The following is a 15,977-nucleotide window of genomic DNA, read 5'->3' on the forward strand; positions in this document are numbered from 1 at the left end:
CCCCCCGGTTCTCTCCCACGATGAAGGAAAAGCACGCGCGCTAATTGAGCGGAGAACTAACGAAGCTAAAACCAGGCTGGTTCATTGGGGCCGGCAGGCGCACGGCAGCGGCGGCTCCTCGGGCCCGGGGCGGGGGGACAGGGGACGGGTGGGCAAAACCCGGATCTGTGGCCCCAGGGAAAAAACCACCTGCCCCATAAAAACCCCATTTGGGCTTTTTTTCCCCCCGAGTCCCCGCACGCGCAGCTCCTCCCCCGGCAGCTCCGTCCCCCGGGCTGCGCTGACGACGCTCCCCGACGCACGGGCCGCACGAGCGCGTCCCTCTCGCCGGGGGGAGCTCAGCGTCCGGAGATGACGGCCAAGGCCCAGTTGGTGACGGCCAGCGTCGTGTTCTGCAGGTAGCCCCAGGACGAGGACGTGAGGCTCCTCAGCCGCTCTCCCACGCAGCCCCACGACGCCTCTCCGCTGCAAAAGGCACGACACTCTGTCACCGACCGGCGGCGCCGGAGGGTGACACCCACGGGTGCCAGGGACGGGGCGAGCCCAGCCGCAGCCGCGCGGGGCCGGGGAGGCGAGGACGGCAGCGATGCTCACTTGCAGGCGTCCACCCAGCGCTTCCAGCCCCGGTCGAGCGCGGCGGCCACGCACTCCAGCAGCGGCAGCAGGCAGCTCCGCACCAGGAAGAGCAGCAGCTCCGCGACGCACTCGGCGAAGTGCAGCAGGGACTCGGGGACGCGGGACCGGAGCTGCGGGGGCGGGGGGGGAACCGGCGTGGGTTTAACACCCGCCTCCCCGAGGCATGCACCGCGTCGGGGCGCCCCGGCGTATCCAAACCGTCCCCAGGCCGGTGCCCGGCACGTCTCACCGCACGCATGCTGCCCGCTCTGCGGGACGCTCTCGTCACCCCTCTTCCACCGAGCTGCTGATTTGGGGAGAGCAGCGAGCGGTCCCCGAGACCTCTCCTTCCCAGAGCGACGCGGTCACCGCCAGCACAGGGCTGGGGCAGCCGCGGGGGGGGGAACAACGGCACCGGAGAACGGCTGCGGTGCCTCCCTCCCCCCAGACCCACCGGCACCGGGGCTTGCAGCCGACGGCCGGGGCAGGAGCGGCGGCAGAGACGTCGCCTTCCTCCTTGGGATCTCCCCCCACCTCCTGCCCTCGGCGTTCCCACCTGGCAGGAACCCCCCAGCAGCCGGGACCCCCCTTCTTACCCACTCGGCGAGGCGCGGCAGGCTGTCGTGGGCCCCGGCCAGCAGGGAGGAGAACCGCTCGGACGCGTACAGGGCCACCTCGCCGCTCTTCGCCCAGAGCGGCTCCAGCTGCGGCTGCAGCGCGGCGGCCGCCCGGGACCCGTAGGCAGGCAGATTCCGCGCCAGCCACCTGGGAGAGGGCGAGCGCCGGCTGAGGGTGGCACCGGCCACCCCGGCATCGCCACGGGGGCGCCCGCGTGGGTTCACCGTGCCGCGTGAACAGCTTCGCGCCCACCCGGACACGCACACCGCCGCCACTGACCTGTACCCTTCGAGGCAGCAGTGCGAGACCTTCCGCCAGGCCTGCTGCGAGGCCGGCACGACGCCAGAGGAGCGAAGCAGGCGAGCAGAAGAGGAGGCTGGAAGGGACAAGAGCCGCTCCCTGAGCAACCCCCTCGGCTCGGTCTGTCCCTGAGACCTCTCTCCGGGGACGCGCAGCTCGAGCCGCTCCGCAGAACACCTCGGGAGGTGCTCCAGGATGGCAGAAAGAGGGACAGGAACGCCCGAGCCGAGAGGAAACCTGGGTTGGGGCAGCCCCGGGGGAACCCTCCCGAGAACGGCAAAGTCGCTGCTCCCCAGGGATGTTCCTGCACTGTGTGGGCACAGCCGCCTCACCCTGGAAGGAGCCGTGCGTCCGGACGTCGTGCAGGAGGAAGCCGGCCGCGAAGACCAGGAGGACGAGCAGCAGCCGCGACCAGGGGAAGCCCCGGCCCTTCATCTTGCGCAGCAGCTCCTGGGCAGGCGGGAGGACAAGGCCCTGTCACCGCACGGCGAGGTCCCCGCGTGGTCGTACCACCCTCCGGCAACACGTTGCCGCGCTCGCAGCTGCTGTCACCGCCCGCCCCCGGCTTCCCGGTGGAAACCGGCGTCATCTGCAGAGCAGCTGGGCGGATGGACAGGGGCCAGCACCATCTGTCCCCAGCGTGTCCTGCAGACACATCGCTGCGGGGCCCCTGGCCCGGCACGTGCCGGCGGCAGGAGAGGCCAACCGCAACCCCAGCACGGAGCCGAAATCCGCCCACCGGCTGACGCCGGGCGCCGCACGCCCCGGGGCTCACCTTGCAGGCGGCATCGCAGGCAGCCACGTCCTGGTCGGTGCTGGGCCCTCTCGCCGCCAGCTCCTCGTTCGTTACTTTGAACGAGCGAATCGTTTCCTGCAGCGACTGGCGCACCTTGGGGAAAGCAATAGCCGCGTCAGGGCCCCGAGCCGGCAGCACCGCGCGCCCACGCAGCCCAGCGCCGCAGGAGGGAGCGGAGGGAGAGGAGCTGGCAAGGGCGGGAACACCGAGGTGCCGCGGGACGAGTCAGGCTGCGGGACACCGCCAAGGCTCCGCGCCCAGGACAAAGCACCGGTGCACGTCCCCCACCAGTCGACCCGGCTGAGCCGCCGGCGCGGTGACGGGCAGGCGCACACGGGTCCCACGGGGACGCCGCTGTCCAGGGACCTCCCGCAGCGGCACAGCTCCGTCACCTCCCCACCCCACCTAACTCCGGTCCACAGCTGGCTCCTACCTTCTTGCTGCTGCTGTCCCAGGACTCCAGCAGATGGTTCAGGAGCAAACTATGGGGGGAGAGAGAGAACACGGGGCTTGGTCAGGAGCTCCGGAGCGACTGAACACACTCCTGAACGGCGGCAGCGGGCAGGCAGGAACCGACCTGGACTGGGAGAGGTGCTTGGTGTACAGCTGCCTCCAGACGCTGAAGCTCAGGGGGTCCAGGCTCAGGCACTGGCTCATGGAGGTCAAGAGCTGCGAAGAGAGGAAGAGCTTGTGAGACCCCCCCCACAGTACCACGTCCAGCTCGGGGGTCCCCAGCACAAGAAGGACACGGAGCTGTTGGAGCCAGGCCAGAGGAGGCCACGGAGATGAGGCGAGGGCTGGAGCACCTCTGCTCTGGAGACCTCAGGCTGAGAGAGTTGGGCTGGTTCAGCCTGGAGAAGAGAAGGCTGCGGGGAGACCTTAGAGCCCCTTCCAGTCCCTGCAGGGGCTCCAGGAAAGCTGGAGAGGGGCTGGTGCCAAGGGCAGGGAGTGACAGGCCAAGGGGCATGGCCTGAAGCTGCAGGAGGGGAGATGGAGATGGGATGTGAGGCAGAAATCCTTCCCTGTGAGGGTGCTGAGGCCCTGGCACAGGGTGCCCAGAGAAGCTGTGGCTGCCCCTGGCTCCCTGGCAGTGTTCAAGGCCAGGTTGGATGGGGCTTTGGGCAAGCTGGGCTAGTGGAGGGTGTCCCTGCCCATGGCAGGGGTGGCACTGGGTGGGCTGTGGGGTCCCTGCCCACCCAAACCCATCAGGGATTCAATGATTTGATGATTCTAGGAGCACACAGCAGGTCATCACACTTGATCCTTGCCCCCAGCCTGACACACGTCACTCGGTTTGACACATCGGACACACCGTGCCCCAGGCCGTACGCCGGCAGAGCCGACCACCCCCAACCCACCGTCTGGCTGCTCTCATCCCAGCCAGCCCCTGGGGCACCGAACAACTTGTGGGTCCGGCATCCCCAGACCCTGGGTGCGGGCAGCAGGAAAACCCGCCCACGAACACCGTCCTCGCCCTCCTGACGGCACGTATCCAGCCTGCCGCCGCTCCCCTGCCCCGAGCCACGCGGTGACGTGCTGGGACTGGGGTTCCTGCAGTGCGGCAGCCACGCACCCCTCGCTCAGGGCTCACCTCTTTTTTCATGCCGGGAGGGCAGCTTGGCGTAGCTCGGGAGAGGAAGGAGGGGAAGTAGGTGTGCAGCGCTGTCTCCGGCTTCGCGCCGAACGCCAGCACCTTCAGGCGAGGGTAGAGCCGCCGCAGCTGCTCCTGCAGGCTGAGGGGAGACGGCACCGGGGCTGCGGAGAGCGGCCAGCGAGGCGACCGGGGCGCTGGCCCCACAGCGCGGCCCACACCAGGCCGGTCCAGGGGGTGTGCTGGCATACCTGGGCGGCAGCGAGTTGTTGGGCATGAAGGCAAAGTCCAGGAGGGGAAAGAAATCCTTGGGTCCGATCATACCGAAGCCTTTGGTCAGGTTTGGGTGCATCCTGCGCAGCGGAAACAAACCCCGTGAGCGGTGACAGACGTGCCGGTGGCCGAACGTGGTCTGGGAAGGAAGGGCTGCCCTCGGCCCGGCCCCGGGGGTTCCCCTTCGGCGGGACACACCGCTCAGGCACACGTGGGTGGTTGCTGGCCACCGCGGTTCCCTGCCCTCGCCACAGCTCCAGGCGCTGTATCACATCCTGGCAGCAGCCGGCCGGGCAGGACGGACGCAGGCAGCTGCCTCCACACCCTGGGACAGGCAGGCGGCCAAGGGGGGCCAGCCACCCCCTGAGCCCTTTGGAAGGGCAGGGGATGCCCCTCGGGGCCCCCCACGAAGCCGCTCCCAACCGTCCCCACTTCCACGCCGGCTACCGGCACCGTGCGGCACCAGAAGTTCTTCCACGCCGGGTGCTGGAGTGACTGCAGGGACCCCCAGTGCCCCGACACCGCGCCGAGGCCGCGAGGCCGCCTGTCCCCCCCTTGCCCAAACGCCACCTCCCTTCTGGCAGTGAAAAGCTCAGCTGCCTGCAACACCTCAGCTGCTCTCCTGCCTCGGGGTGGTCGCCGTGGCCGGCCGAGAAAGGGCTCTGCCTCCCCCGCACCGCCTGCCCGCCGGCGTTAGGACAGCCATCAGCAGTGGCAAAGAGAGGAAACCGGCGCAGGAACACGGCATCTCTGTACAGCCGCAGTGGAACCAGCGGCCATCGAGGCACCGGATGCGGTCAGGAGGTGCCACGACTGCTGTCCAGGCAGCCAGCACAAGGTGCAGCCACCAAAGATCGGGGACAAACGAACCTGCACGGCAAGCCCAGGGCTGCAGCTCTGCAGGGCACGCGGGGCACGCACACCCGCTCCCTCGCGCTCTCCCACAGGCACACTCAGGTTTTTCCACCAGCGCAGCGCAGATGCAGTCACCCCGCACCCAGCAGCCCGGGCAGGCGTTCGCTCCCCTTAACGAAGACACCCTGGTAACGAAAGCGAGGTGTAACTCACATCAGCAGACGGTCCAGGTAAGCAACGGCGTACGGGGAGAGAGACTTGATCCCGAGCACCGGGAGCATGACGCCGAGCCACACTGCGGGAGAGAGGCAGCGGTCAGATCAGGAGCGGGGGGGTCCTGCTGTGCCCCCACAGCACGGAGCCCTCCCCGGCCACGCCGTGTGCTCCGTCCATCAGCGTGAGCACTCCTCGGCTCCACACCGGGTGACTGAAAAGCAGAGGGATGCTCAGGCACCAGGACTAGCAGCTACCCCGAGACTCAGAACAAACCACCGGCCCGTTTCCCCACTCAGAACGCCTGGCAGGCGACCAGACAGACGGACAGATGCCTCGGGAAGGGCTCCAGGGCGGCTGCGCTACCTCGCCTGCTCCGCTCTCGGAGGAAGGGCAGAGCAGCGCGCTCTGCTCCCGGTTCCTCCCGGGATCTGGCCGTTTCTCTGTTCCAGCCCGGGGAAAGCGCTCCCCGGAGAGGAGATGCCGTAAGGCAGTTCCTGTTGCTGCAGAGCGGCTGCCACGGCTGGGCACAAGGCCTGAACTCGCCCTTCTGTAAGCAAAGTGCTTCTTGTGACATCTCCAGCTTCCCTGAAAATAATTAAGCACTTTACGCAGCTCGACAGCGTCGCCACTGCAAGCACCGAGCGTTTGTGCCTCTATAAACACACTTCAGCACAGGTCACTCCCCTCCTGCAGCAGTGCCAAGCGTTCACACGCACGGCCGAAGGCACGCACGAGGCGTGACGAGCAGTTGGGAACAGCGGGCAGCAAACCCCGACCCAGCGCAGGGAACACGATGACCCTGGGGGTCTTTTCCAGCCTCAGTGACTCTGCTCCCAAAGCGAGCACCGGCGGGCCCGCTGTGCCCTCACCGGGGGGTACCCCGGTTCCTGGGTATCCCCCCCGCCGAGCCATTTGCCCCCAGGACCCCCCGGGCACCGCAGCCCCCTCTCCAGCAGTGGGACGGCGTGTTTTGCAGCAGAGCACACACCCGGGCGGTAACAGCAGCGGGAGCGGAGACGCACGGGCAGTACCGGGGACGGCCAGCCCTCCGCTCCCGGCTCTCACCTTTCAGGCCCTCGTGGAGGTCGGTGAATCCGGCCTGTCCCAGCGCCCAGAGCACGGTAAGGCATTTCGCTGGCCTGTTCTGGTGGGACCGCAGCACCTCCAAGTACTGCGGGCAAGACAAGACACGTCGGTCAAGAAGAGCCTCAGCCCGTCCCACCCCAACGCCGCCACAAACGAGCCCGGAGCTGCATCATTCGGGACGACCCCGGCGGCTCCCGAAGGAATTCCCATTAACGGGAATGCTTCTGAATTATTTTTTGAGTGTATATGGATTTATAATAAAGATATCATAAATGAACCCGTGTTGATATTAAGTAAATACTGTCAAATACAAATGTCTGAATTGCTGCCTCAAGGAAAAGATGGGAAAGATCTTATAATTAACTTCCATCGCCCAGCTGCCCGGGGGGATCCTCGGGACGGGAGGCAGAGGAGCGGCGCTGCTGGGTTTACCGCATCCGCCTGGGAACTGCCTGCGAACCCAGGACCCCGGCTCACCTTGCCCAGGTTCATCGTGGCGATTCTGGGCCTGTCCAGGAGCACCGCCTGGATGCAGATCCTGTACCCGTGTAGAGACTCCCCTGAAACAGAGCGCACGGGGGGCTCTCAGCCACCGGCCCCCTCAGACACCTCCCTGTCCCCTGCGCCACCCCCAGCAGGCGGGGGGTGACAACCTGCCCCGTTCACCGGCTAACGAAGGTGCACGAGCCCCACCGCAGCGGCGCGGGTCCCGCTCCCTCCTGGGCTGCCTGGGACCCCCCTGCTGCAGGGCTCCAGGACACGGGGGCTCCAGGACACGGGGGCTCCCGGCGGTGGCCGGCATGGCAGGGGACGCACAGCAACGGGTGGCCAGCGTTTGTCCCCAACACTCTGCTGCAAGCAGCAGGCCATCACCATCGTTCACGGCGCTGCCCGAAGAGCCGGCCAACGCGGCCACTCAGGCGGGACCCCTCGCTTCGCGGCAAACGCCCCACCGCAGCACAGCGACAAACCAGCCTTTGCCAAGTTTCGTAAAGCCAAAAGGTCCCGTTGTAAAAGCCGCAGCACCACACGCCACGATGCACGGGCCCTCGGAAAAGCGTTTTCCACCACGCACCCTGCGGTCTGCAATTCTGCCCCAACAGCACCGTGCTGGGCTCTTATCTCGCCCCCCATCACGCCTGCTCCGCTCCTCCAGCCCAAAACGCCACGGCCTCAGCAGCATTTCACATCCCACCGACGAGCCGCCCGGGCAGGAGCAGCCCCTCACCGCACGCAGGACGTGCAGAAGGAGTTTCCCACCTCGCCTTCTCCGCAGAGGAATTCAGAAGAGCTCTTAAAAGAGGAGCAGCAGCATCCCCATGGTCAGCCAGCCTCAGCACCAGATCCCCACGCTATCGGGGCACAACGGGCGCCCCGGACCTGCGCCGACTGCATCTTACCCGGGGTTTTGTCCAGCTCCTGCAGCATGGTATAGACACAGTGGTCAAAGAAGAGCTCCAGCACGCTGGACGACCTTCCCAGCAGGGATCTGATGATGCTCCTCAGCTCCTTGCTCACGAGGCAGTACGGGTAGTCTGGAGCCAACGCAAGAGCGGGAAGAGTTTAATTTTGTGAGAGTTTTAGCTGCAGCTGCAAGGAGAGGCTGGCCCAGCGCAGAGAAGCACCTTGGCCCCCTACACCACGCGGCCGACAACGACTTTTCTCAGTTATTCTACGGTAGACGCACCTAACTCAGCAGTGAAGGATCGCTTTTTGCTAAACGTTGATGCCACAGGATACGCACGGGTTTTGGGAAGATATTCTGCTCTTTTGCCCATCGTCACCTCCAGTAACAAGCGCTCTAAGCAAGCGCAGACCAGCGCATCGTGCATAGGAGGAAAATCCAGCCAGAATCTCCCTCTAAAGATGAGGGCGGACACCTGCGAGCAGATTCCCCAAGTTCCGCGATAAGGTCGTGGGTCCTTACGGAGAAGGGGTGACTACGGGATGTTGAATTTGTCAACTGCGCGGACAATTTCTTGTCTTATAGTCAAGGAAAGCCAATTGCAGTACTATCCAGAACCAAGTAAATAATCCCTATTTTATTTGTTGGATAAAGAACAGTCTCGTGCCTTTTCTATTACCAAGTTTCCCAAGACAGTTTTGGCACAGAAAAAAAACCCCAAAACTGTTTGGAGTGGGGAAAAAGCAAAGGAAAGCCCAAACAACTCGGTTTGCAGCGAACAAGCCCAGACTGCAGGACAGGCTCCACCCGATTTGTCTCAGGTGAAAACAGGTTTTTTCCTTTCACGCCTCTGACTGTTTTGGTCCCCGGGTCTGCTCCGATGTTTCTAAAAGCTGCCTCTTCCCCGAGCTGCGCTCTAACCTGCGCTCTTATGGAACCTGCACAAAATAAACCTGGCCAAGAACACAACACCGAGCTCCTTCCGCTCCTCCTGCTGGCACCAAGCCTCGATGGCCTCAAGGCTCTTTTCTGACCCAAACAATTCCATAAGATTGCCCAGGGAGGGGGGACAGGAGGGCAGCGGTCAGAGGCCCCATCCCAAGCCGCTCCCTGTGCCCGGCCGCCCCATCCCCGCATGGTTTTATGGCCCAACCGCAGAGAAGCGGCCACCCCGTCGCTCTGCATGCCTCTGCGAGGCACAAAGGCGCTCTGGGGCGAAGCGGGTTAAACGCCACTGACCGTGGGGGTGCTGGCTCAGCATGGGGTCGCTCCTGGGCGCCTGCAGCTTGTAGTTGAGGTAGCTGGCCAGGTCCTTCACCCAGACAGAGGGGTTCTCGGGGAACACGCTCTGGCTTTTGTCCAGCTCCTTCTGCAGATCCGCCAAGTCGAGCTGGAAGTGACACATGCAACAAATTCAAGCCGGGATGCGCAGAACTGGGCAAAAAGCAGGGAAAGAAGTTAACTGCAGCTGCTACAGGGCTGCTGGGCACGAAGGGAAGCACCCCCCACCTTCATCCTGAGAACGCTGCCCTTCCCACACAGAACCCCCCGTCCACCCCCTCCTAATGCAAATGGGGGCACTGGCCTGGAAACAGCATTTGCTTTTGTGCTGGAAACACATTTTCTTCAGATTAGCAAAGACCGCTACCGGGAATAACAAAACCCGCGCGGGGCCCTGCAGGCGCCCGGTGCCGAAGGGGCTGCAGAAAGGCCCAGAGCCGTCAGAAGGACGGGCAGCACCGGCACGGCCGCAGAAACGAGCCTTCTCCCTCTGTGGAGCCGTCCCCGGGCTCATGGAGGTTCTCCTTGCTCCACCTTCCCGCTGGCGCTGGCACGCCAATCGTGGCTCTGCACTCCTGCGTGCGGTACGGTGAGCTTCGCCTGGGACCAGCCGGCTCCGCGCAAACTGCCGAGGAGCGTGCCGGCATCACCAAAGGCTCGCTCTGGGCAGGAGACAGCGCGAGGCTGCAGCCCGGCAAAGATCATTGAGACCCACGTGATGAACAACGCGAGTCCGGACGTCGGCTCACATCCCCTCACCTTCCTCCTCCTGTGCTGTCAGGAAATGTGTTTGTCGTCTGCTTTAAACCCAGACTATCTGAGTTTGCCTGTCTGCGCTTCAGGGCGTTTAGGGGATGCAGCAAGACTTTAACGGCTGGTTGCAGTTTTGCAGAGTCTAACATTTCCGTACGCCGTGGATTTCAGCCACAGCACGTTATTAAACCCGAGTCGGGCACCTTTTGTTGCACATTCATTTCAGCAGCCGTTTTGAAAAGAGGAATAAGTAGCTGCTGCCACGCCAAACAAACTAAACGGCGCTTTCAGCGAAGCTGATGGAGCAACAGTCGCACAACGGTGTTTGTCATTTGTCGCTGCGGAGCTGTGCGAGGCTACAGGGCAACCGCGCCTCAGCCCCAGCCTGCTCTCCCTGAGGAATATCTGCCGTGACACACACGGAGATAACACACGTGAATTCTGCTCTGAGCTGTCTCCACGTGCGAAAGCTGGATGCGCAGAACCGCCCGTGCCCAGCGGAGCGGAGGAACCCCCCCTGCGGCGGGGGGATCAGAGGTGCTTGGGGCACAAACGGGACGCGACACTCGGGTGCCAGTGCGGAGCTGGATGGGCGAGCACTGCCGGAGAGCCCTGCCAGGCAGCCGCCTTCCCTGTGGACACGTTACCTCCACAGAGTTAATTTGGGGTTCCTTCCTACAACCCGTCTGTGCTCAGAGACCACAAGAACAGGCGGGAGGAAGACAAACAAGTTCTACGGATTCATCTGAAACGCAGGGAGCAGGAGCTGCAAGCGGCTCCCCAGGACCTCAGCCGGGAGGACAGGGAGGTTTCGCCAGCGACGCTTCTCAGGATTCCTCCCAGACAGCAGACAGGGAGTGGGCGAGGAGAGAAACCAGAAATTCCCTTCCAGCCGCCTCCTGCCTACAGCAAAAGCACAGCTTCACGCACGAGACACAACCCCCGGCCAGCCCTGAGCTCGCCAAAGCACCGAGCGCCATCTGCTCTGCTCCCACAGCGAAGGCGACCACCCTGGGCTGCAGGCAGCGGCAGGCAGGAGCACCCTGCCCTGTGTGAAGGCGGGGACGCGGTAACGAGCCCGGGGGTCTCCCAGCACAGGGGGGCTGGGGCGCAGGAGCTGGCCACCGCCTCCTGCCGAGGTGCGACAAGGCTAAGCCGAAACAGGGCGCCGCGCTCTTCGTGCCGCTCCCTTCGACCAGATCTAACAACGGCACCCGGAGCTTCGGCTCTGCCGGGGTAACGCCGGCCGGGAGCGACCTGGGCACCCCCAGGCTGGCAGGAACGGGGTGGGCTGGGGACGAGCGGCCCGCAGACACAGCACCCACGGGGGCCCGGCCGGGCACACTCACGGCTCTCAGGGCTTCCTCCAGCGAGCGGCATTTCCCCGGTTTGGCGCCGGCGTCGTTCGCCGACGGTTTCTTCGCGTTCTTCCCCGAGTGCTGCTTCCGGTGCGGCTGCTCGGGCACGGAGGCGGGAGGGACCTGCTCCTTGTTCTGCTTCTTCAGCGTCTTCTCGAAGCCCAGCTCGAAGATGGTGTCGGAGGTGGCGATAGGAGCTACGACCGGGGAAGGGGCAGAAGGTGGCCGGGAGCACCCAGAGCACCGACGGGCAAAACCGGGCCCAAGCCCCAGCCTGGGTCGGGCCCACCTGGGCAACGCAGCCGGGCGGGAGCCCCCGGTACCGCTGTGCTGACCGCCCCCCCCGCGACCTCACCGCGCCCGCCCCACGCCAGACCACCCGGCCCCAAGCAGGGCCTCCCCGGAGCCACGGGCCTCCCCGGCCCCAGGGACCCCACGGGCCCCACGCACGCCCCGCCGCACTCACCGGCCAAAGGCAGCGCGCGGCCGGCGTTGGCCTCGCCCAGGGCGCGGCGGCTTCCGGAGCCTCCCGCGGGCCGCCGGCCCTTCCGCACCACCTCCCAGCGGCCGCCGCCGGCCGAGGCCGGGCCCGGTCCCGCCGCCGCCATCGCCGCCGAGCGCAGGGGAGCGGGGGGCGCCGGGCGGGGCGATGCGGGGCGCATGCGCACGCCGCCCCCGCCGATTGGCCGCAGCCGCGCACACGGGTCCCGCGCGGCTGGTGCCACGTCTCCGCCCCGCCTCGCTGGGCGCCACGTGACCGGGCTGCCGCCGTGTCGGCTCGGACGGGATGGGGCCAACGCGCCCCGCCCCCAGAGCGACCCCGCCCCCAGAGCGGCCACGCCCCAGAGTAGCCCCGCCCCCAGCATGCCCCCGCCCCCCCCGGGTGGCCCCGCCCCGCCCCGGCAGCGCCGCCAACGCCGGGAGCTCTCGGCCGCCCGCCCCACTCTGCCCGCGCCCCGCCCCGGTACTGCCCGTGTTGTCCGAGCCGCTATCCCGGGCCAGGGCAGGGCCGACCGACGGGCACCGCCGCCACAGATGCGGCCCCGCCCGGCCCCGCCTTCTCCGAGGGCCCCGGGCACAGGGAGGGGGCGGGCCGAGGCGGAGGGAAGGGCGGAGCCTGCAGAGAGGGGCGGGGCCATGCAGATCCTGCCTCTGCGGGCCGAGGCGCCAGGAGGCGGGGCCTTGTGGGAGGGGGCGCGGCCATGGAGTTCGCACCGGCGCGGCCGATCCGCGGGGGCGGGGCCTTGGGGCGGGGGCGTGGCCATGCAGATCGCGCCGCTGCCGGCAGAGCCGCTCCGAGACGCCGGGGCGGGGCCTCGCGCGAGGGGGCGGGGTCACGCAGATCAAGGCACCGCGCACGGCACCACGGGAACCACCCGTGTCACACCGCCGCTCAGCGTGGGCGGGCGCGGGCGCCGCGTGGGCGCTGCTTGCGGGGGATCAATGGGGATTAGCGCGAGGCGTGGGGGCGTGCCGCGAGCGTGGCGGGGCGGGGAGTGTCCGTGCGTTGGGGGTGGGTGTGGAGTGATGTGGCGGTGCGGTGCGGGAGGGGGTGTCATACTTACCTGGCAGGGGAGACACCATGATCAGGCAGGTGGTTTTCCCAGGGCGAGGCTCATCCCCTGCACTCCGGGTGTGCTGACCCCTGCGATTTCCCCAAATGCGGGAAACTCGACTGCATAATTTGTGGTAGTGGGGGACTGCGTTCGCGCTCTCCCCTGACATCTCTGCCGTACAAGGACAGACTGAACACCGGTACGGAGCTGCCTCGCGGCGCTCTCAGTACCCCCGCAGAGTCTCCGAACTCCCCTTTCCCCGCAGAGTCGGGTCCTGCGCGGGTCCCCGGGCGAGCGGGCCCGCGGTCGCGAGGTGCCGGTTGCAGGAGGCTGCTGTCCCAAACCCGGGGGTTCCTTTACCCATAGCCCATACGCTCACAGCCACGCGGAGCAGAGGTATTTCGTGGCGTATTCGCGCAGATGTAGCGTCTGTCCCAGAACAGCACCCCAGAGCTTCACATCAGGGGTTATTTATGCGTAATACATTCACATATTCATCTTCCTAATGCGTATGCATTGCTACGCCATAAATGATTGCTCTAGCATGCAAACTAGAGCGCACGCTCGGTTCTTTGCTCCTCCTTTATCTTCGAGCAGGTGGAATAATTGGGGTAGGTGGTCCGTGGGTCGGTGGTCGCGATTCCCCCTGCCGGAATTACCTTTCCCCTCGTTTCCCGGTACTTCTGGCAAGCCCAAACGGTTCTTCAGGGATCGTTGGTCAAACTATCAATTTATCAGTTACAGTTCTGCTTCTTGACAATCACATCTTAGTTAGTATATTGGTCGGATAAACGTTAACCCAGGGGTAGGGCCGTGCAACGCCGTCCTTTAGCAGCGATGGTCCTGGTTACATTTGATTTTGCTCTACACGGCGATCACGGAGCCTTCGCGCCGGCAGAACACGGGAAGCCCGCGGCCCCAACGGGCACCGCTGCGCCCCGGCCGCTCCCGCTGTCCCCGCGGAGAGACGGTGGGGATCAGGGAGCGGGGCCTGGGAGGGTCCTGCCCTTCCGCCGAACCCGACGTTCCCCCCGCGGGGCCGCAAGAGCCCTGAGGAGCTACCGAAGGTCGTAGAGCTCTGTCTGTCCTTGTACGGCAGAGATGTCAGGGGAGAGCGCGAACGCAGTCCCCCACTACCACAAATTATGCAGTCGAGTTTCCCGCATTTGGGGAAATCGCAGGGGTCAGCACACCCGGAGTGCAGGGGATGAGCCTCGCCCTGGGAAAACCACCTGCCTGATCATGGTGTCTCCCCTGCCAGGTAAGTATGACACCCCCTCCCGCACCGCACCGCCACATCACTCCACACCCACCCCCAACGCACGGACACTCCCCGCCCCGCCACGCTCGCGGCACGCCCCCACGCCTCGCGCTAATCCCCATTGATCCCCCGCAAGCAGCGCCCACGCGGCGCCCGCGCCCGCCCACGCTGAGCGGCGGTGTGACACGGGTGGTTCCCGTGGTGCCGTGCGCGGTGCCTTGATCTGCGTGACCCCGCCCCCTCGCGCGAGGCCCCGCCCCGGCGTCGCGGAGCGGCTCTGCCGGCAGCGGCGCGATCTGCATGGCCACGCCCCCGCCCCAAGGCCCCGCCCCAGGCCAGTCCGCAGAGCAGCGCCCCCAAGCGGCCATTCGGAGCGCTGCCCCGCCCGCGGAGGTACACCCCCCCCCCGTGCCGCCGCGTGGCGACAGTCGTGACAGCAGTCGGGGGTCGCCCCTCCAACCCACGCAGCGCCCGGAGCCCCGCAGGGACGGGCAGGGAGCCGCTGCCGAAACGCGGACACCGCAGGGACCGTGCAGAGGGGGTAGGGGGGCCAGGCAGAGCAGATGTGCCCCAGCCCGGGGATGAGGCCAGGCCCGTGGGAGCTGAGTGGCCACGGGTGACACAGGCCACGGGCAGGGTGCTGTGCACAGGGGACCTGGTGACACAGGAGGTGGGAGGGGGGAGGCACTAGATGCCTGCATCACTCTGGACTTTGGGGTCCCAGCACGCAGGGAAGGGCTGGAGCAGGGACGATGCCCCCCGGGACCAGGGCAGGGAATGCTGCGGCACCGTGGACATACGGGAGTCCCCAGCCCCAACGGGACACACCGGGTGTGCTGCGGGAGTTGGCAGGGGCCATGGTGAGCCACGCTTGGTGACCTGCGATCAGCGCGGTCACGGCACAGGGGGCTGCAGGAAGGTAAATGTCACCCCTGCCGCACACGGCTGGCCCCGGCGCAGGAGCAGCCGAGCCTGACAGCAGTGCCAGGGCCTGTGAGGCCTGTGGGGAGCATCGGCTCCTTGGTGGCGCCTGGGGACGGGGACAGGCGGGCGCCAGCTGGCCCACGGCTGGTGCGGGGCAGCGCTGTGCACGGCCGGGGACGGAGGGGCCGAGGGGGCAGGGCACGGCCACGAGCAAGGATGGCAGCCGAGAGCGGAGCTCGCTGCGGCACTGACCGGGGGGGTCGCCACGGTGCTGCACCCCGCGGCCGTGGGACCGGTCCCCGGGACGGCGGAGGGTCCGGGCTGGGGTCTGCGGGCAGCGGCACCGGGGGTGCAGGGAGGCGGCAGGAAAGGGCCGGGCCTGACCCGACCGCCCGCAGCTGCGGGAATGGGCGGGGAGAGGGGCGGGGCCTTGGGGCGGGGGCGTGGCCATGCAGATCGCGCCGCTGCCGGCAGAGCCGCTCCGCGACGCCGGGGCGGGGCCTCGCGCGAGGGGGCGGGGTCACGCAGATCAAGGCACCGCGCACGGCACCACGGGAACCACCCGTGTCACACCGCCGCTCAGCGTGGGCGGGCGCGGGCGCCGCGTGGGCGCTGCTTGCGGGGGATCAATGGGGATTAGCGCGAGGCGTGGGGGCGTGCCGCGAGCGTGGCGGGGCGGGGAGTGTCCGTGCGTTGGGGGTGGGTGTGGAGTGATGTGGCGGTGCGGTGCGGGAGGGGGTGTCATACTTACCTGGCAGGGGAGACACCATGATCAGGCAGGTGGTTTTCCCAGGGCGAGGCTCATCCCCTGCACTCCGGGTGTGCTGACCCCTGCGATTTCCCCAAATGCGGGAAACTCGACTGCATAATTTGTGGTAGTGGGGGACTGCGTTCGCGCTCTCCCCTGATATCTCTGCGGTACAAGGACAGATGACGACAGCAGAAGGGGCTGCTCCGCTCGCGGGGGGTGGGCGGCCGCTCCCCGTGGGGACCACGGTACCGGTCACGTCCTGGGGGCGCGGGGCTGCCTGCGGGGTCCGGGCGCGTCTCCGGGCTCTTGTGTCTCCGCGCCGGGAGCCGAGTTCAGCC

At 66.8% G+C, this 15,977-nt stretch overlaps 1 protein-coding gene and 3 non-coding genes across 4 annotated transcripts; 2 read left to right on the forward strand and 2 right to left on the reverse strand.

The window, feature by feature from the left end:
- Window positions 1–61: 61 nt before the first annotated feature.
- On the reverse strand, window positions 62–11,821 carry TMEM214 (transmembrane protein 214). Its single transcript, XM_054820016.1, has 17 exons — window positions 11,614–11,821; window positions 11,139–11,344; window positions 8,995–9,145; window positions 7,751–7,885; window positions 6,828–6,910; window positions 6,330–6,435; window positions 5,262–5,343; window positions 4,172–4,273; window positions 3,921–4,062; window positions 2,907–2,998; window positions 2,763–2,811; window positions 2,309–2,422; window positions 1,866–1,983; window positions 1,513–1,609; window positions 1,212–1,380; window positions 595–746; window positions 62–465 (listed from the first exon to the last, which is right to left on the reverse strand). The coding sequence occupies exons 1-17, from the start codon at window positions 11,807–11,809 to the stop codon at window positions 339–341; spliced, it is 2,121 nt and encodes a 706-aa protein (XP_054675991.1). The 5' UTR covers window positions 11,810–11,821; the 3' UTR covers window positions 62–338.
- An 883-nt stretch (window positions 11,822–12,704) lies between these two features.
- On the forward strand, window positions 12,705–12,868 carry LOC129205451 (U1 spliceosomal RNA). The gene has a single exon (XR_008576739.1). It is a non-coding gene; the product is annotated as a U1 spliceosomal RNA (small nuclear RNA).
- A 940-nt stretch (window positions 12,869–13,808) lies between these two features.
- On the reverse strand, window positions 13,809–13,972 carry LOC129205452 (U1 spliceosomal RNA). The gene has a single exon (XR_008576740.1). It is a non-coding gene; the product is annotated as a U1 spliceosomal RNA (small nuclear RNA).
- A 1,659-nt stretch (window positions 13,973–15,631) lies between these two features.
- On the forward strand, window positions 15,632–15,795 carry LOC129205453 (U1 spliceosomal RNA). The gene has a single exon (XR_008576741.1). It is a non-coding gene; the product is annotated as a U1 spliceosomal RNA (small nuclear RNA).
- Window positions 15,796–15,977: the final 182 nt, after the last annotated feature.

Source organism: Grus americana, chromosome 3 (genome assembly GCF_028858705.1).
Source record: "Grus americana isolate bGruAme1 chromosome 3, bGruAme1.mat, whole genome shotgun sequence".
Classification (NCBI taxonomy): Eukaryota; Metazoa; Chordata; class Aves; order Gruiformes; family Gruidae; genus Grus; species Grus americana.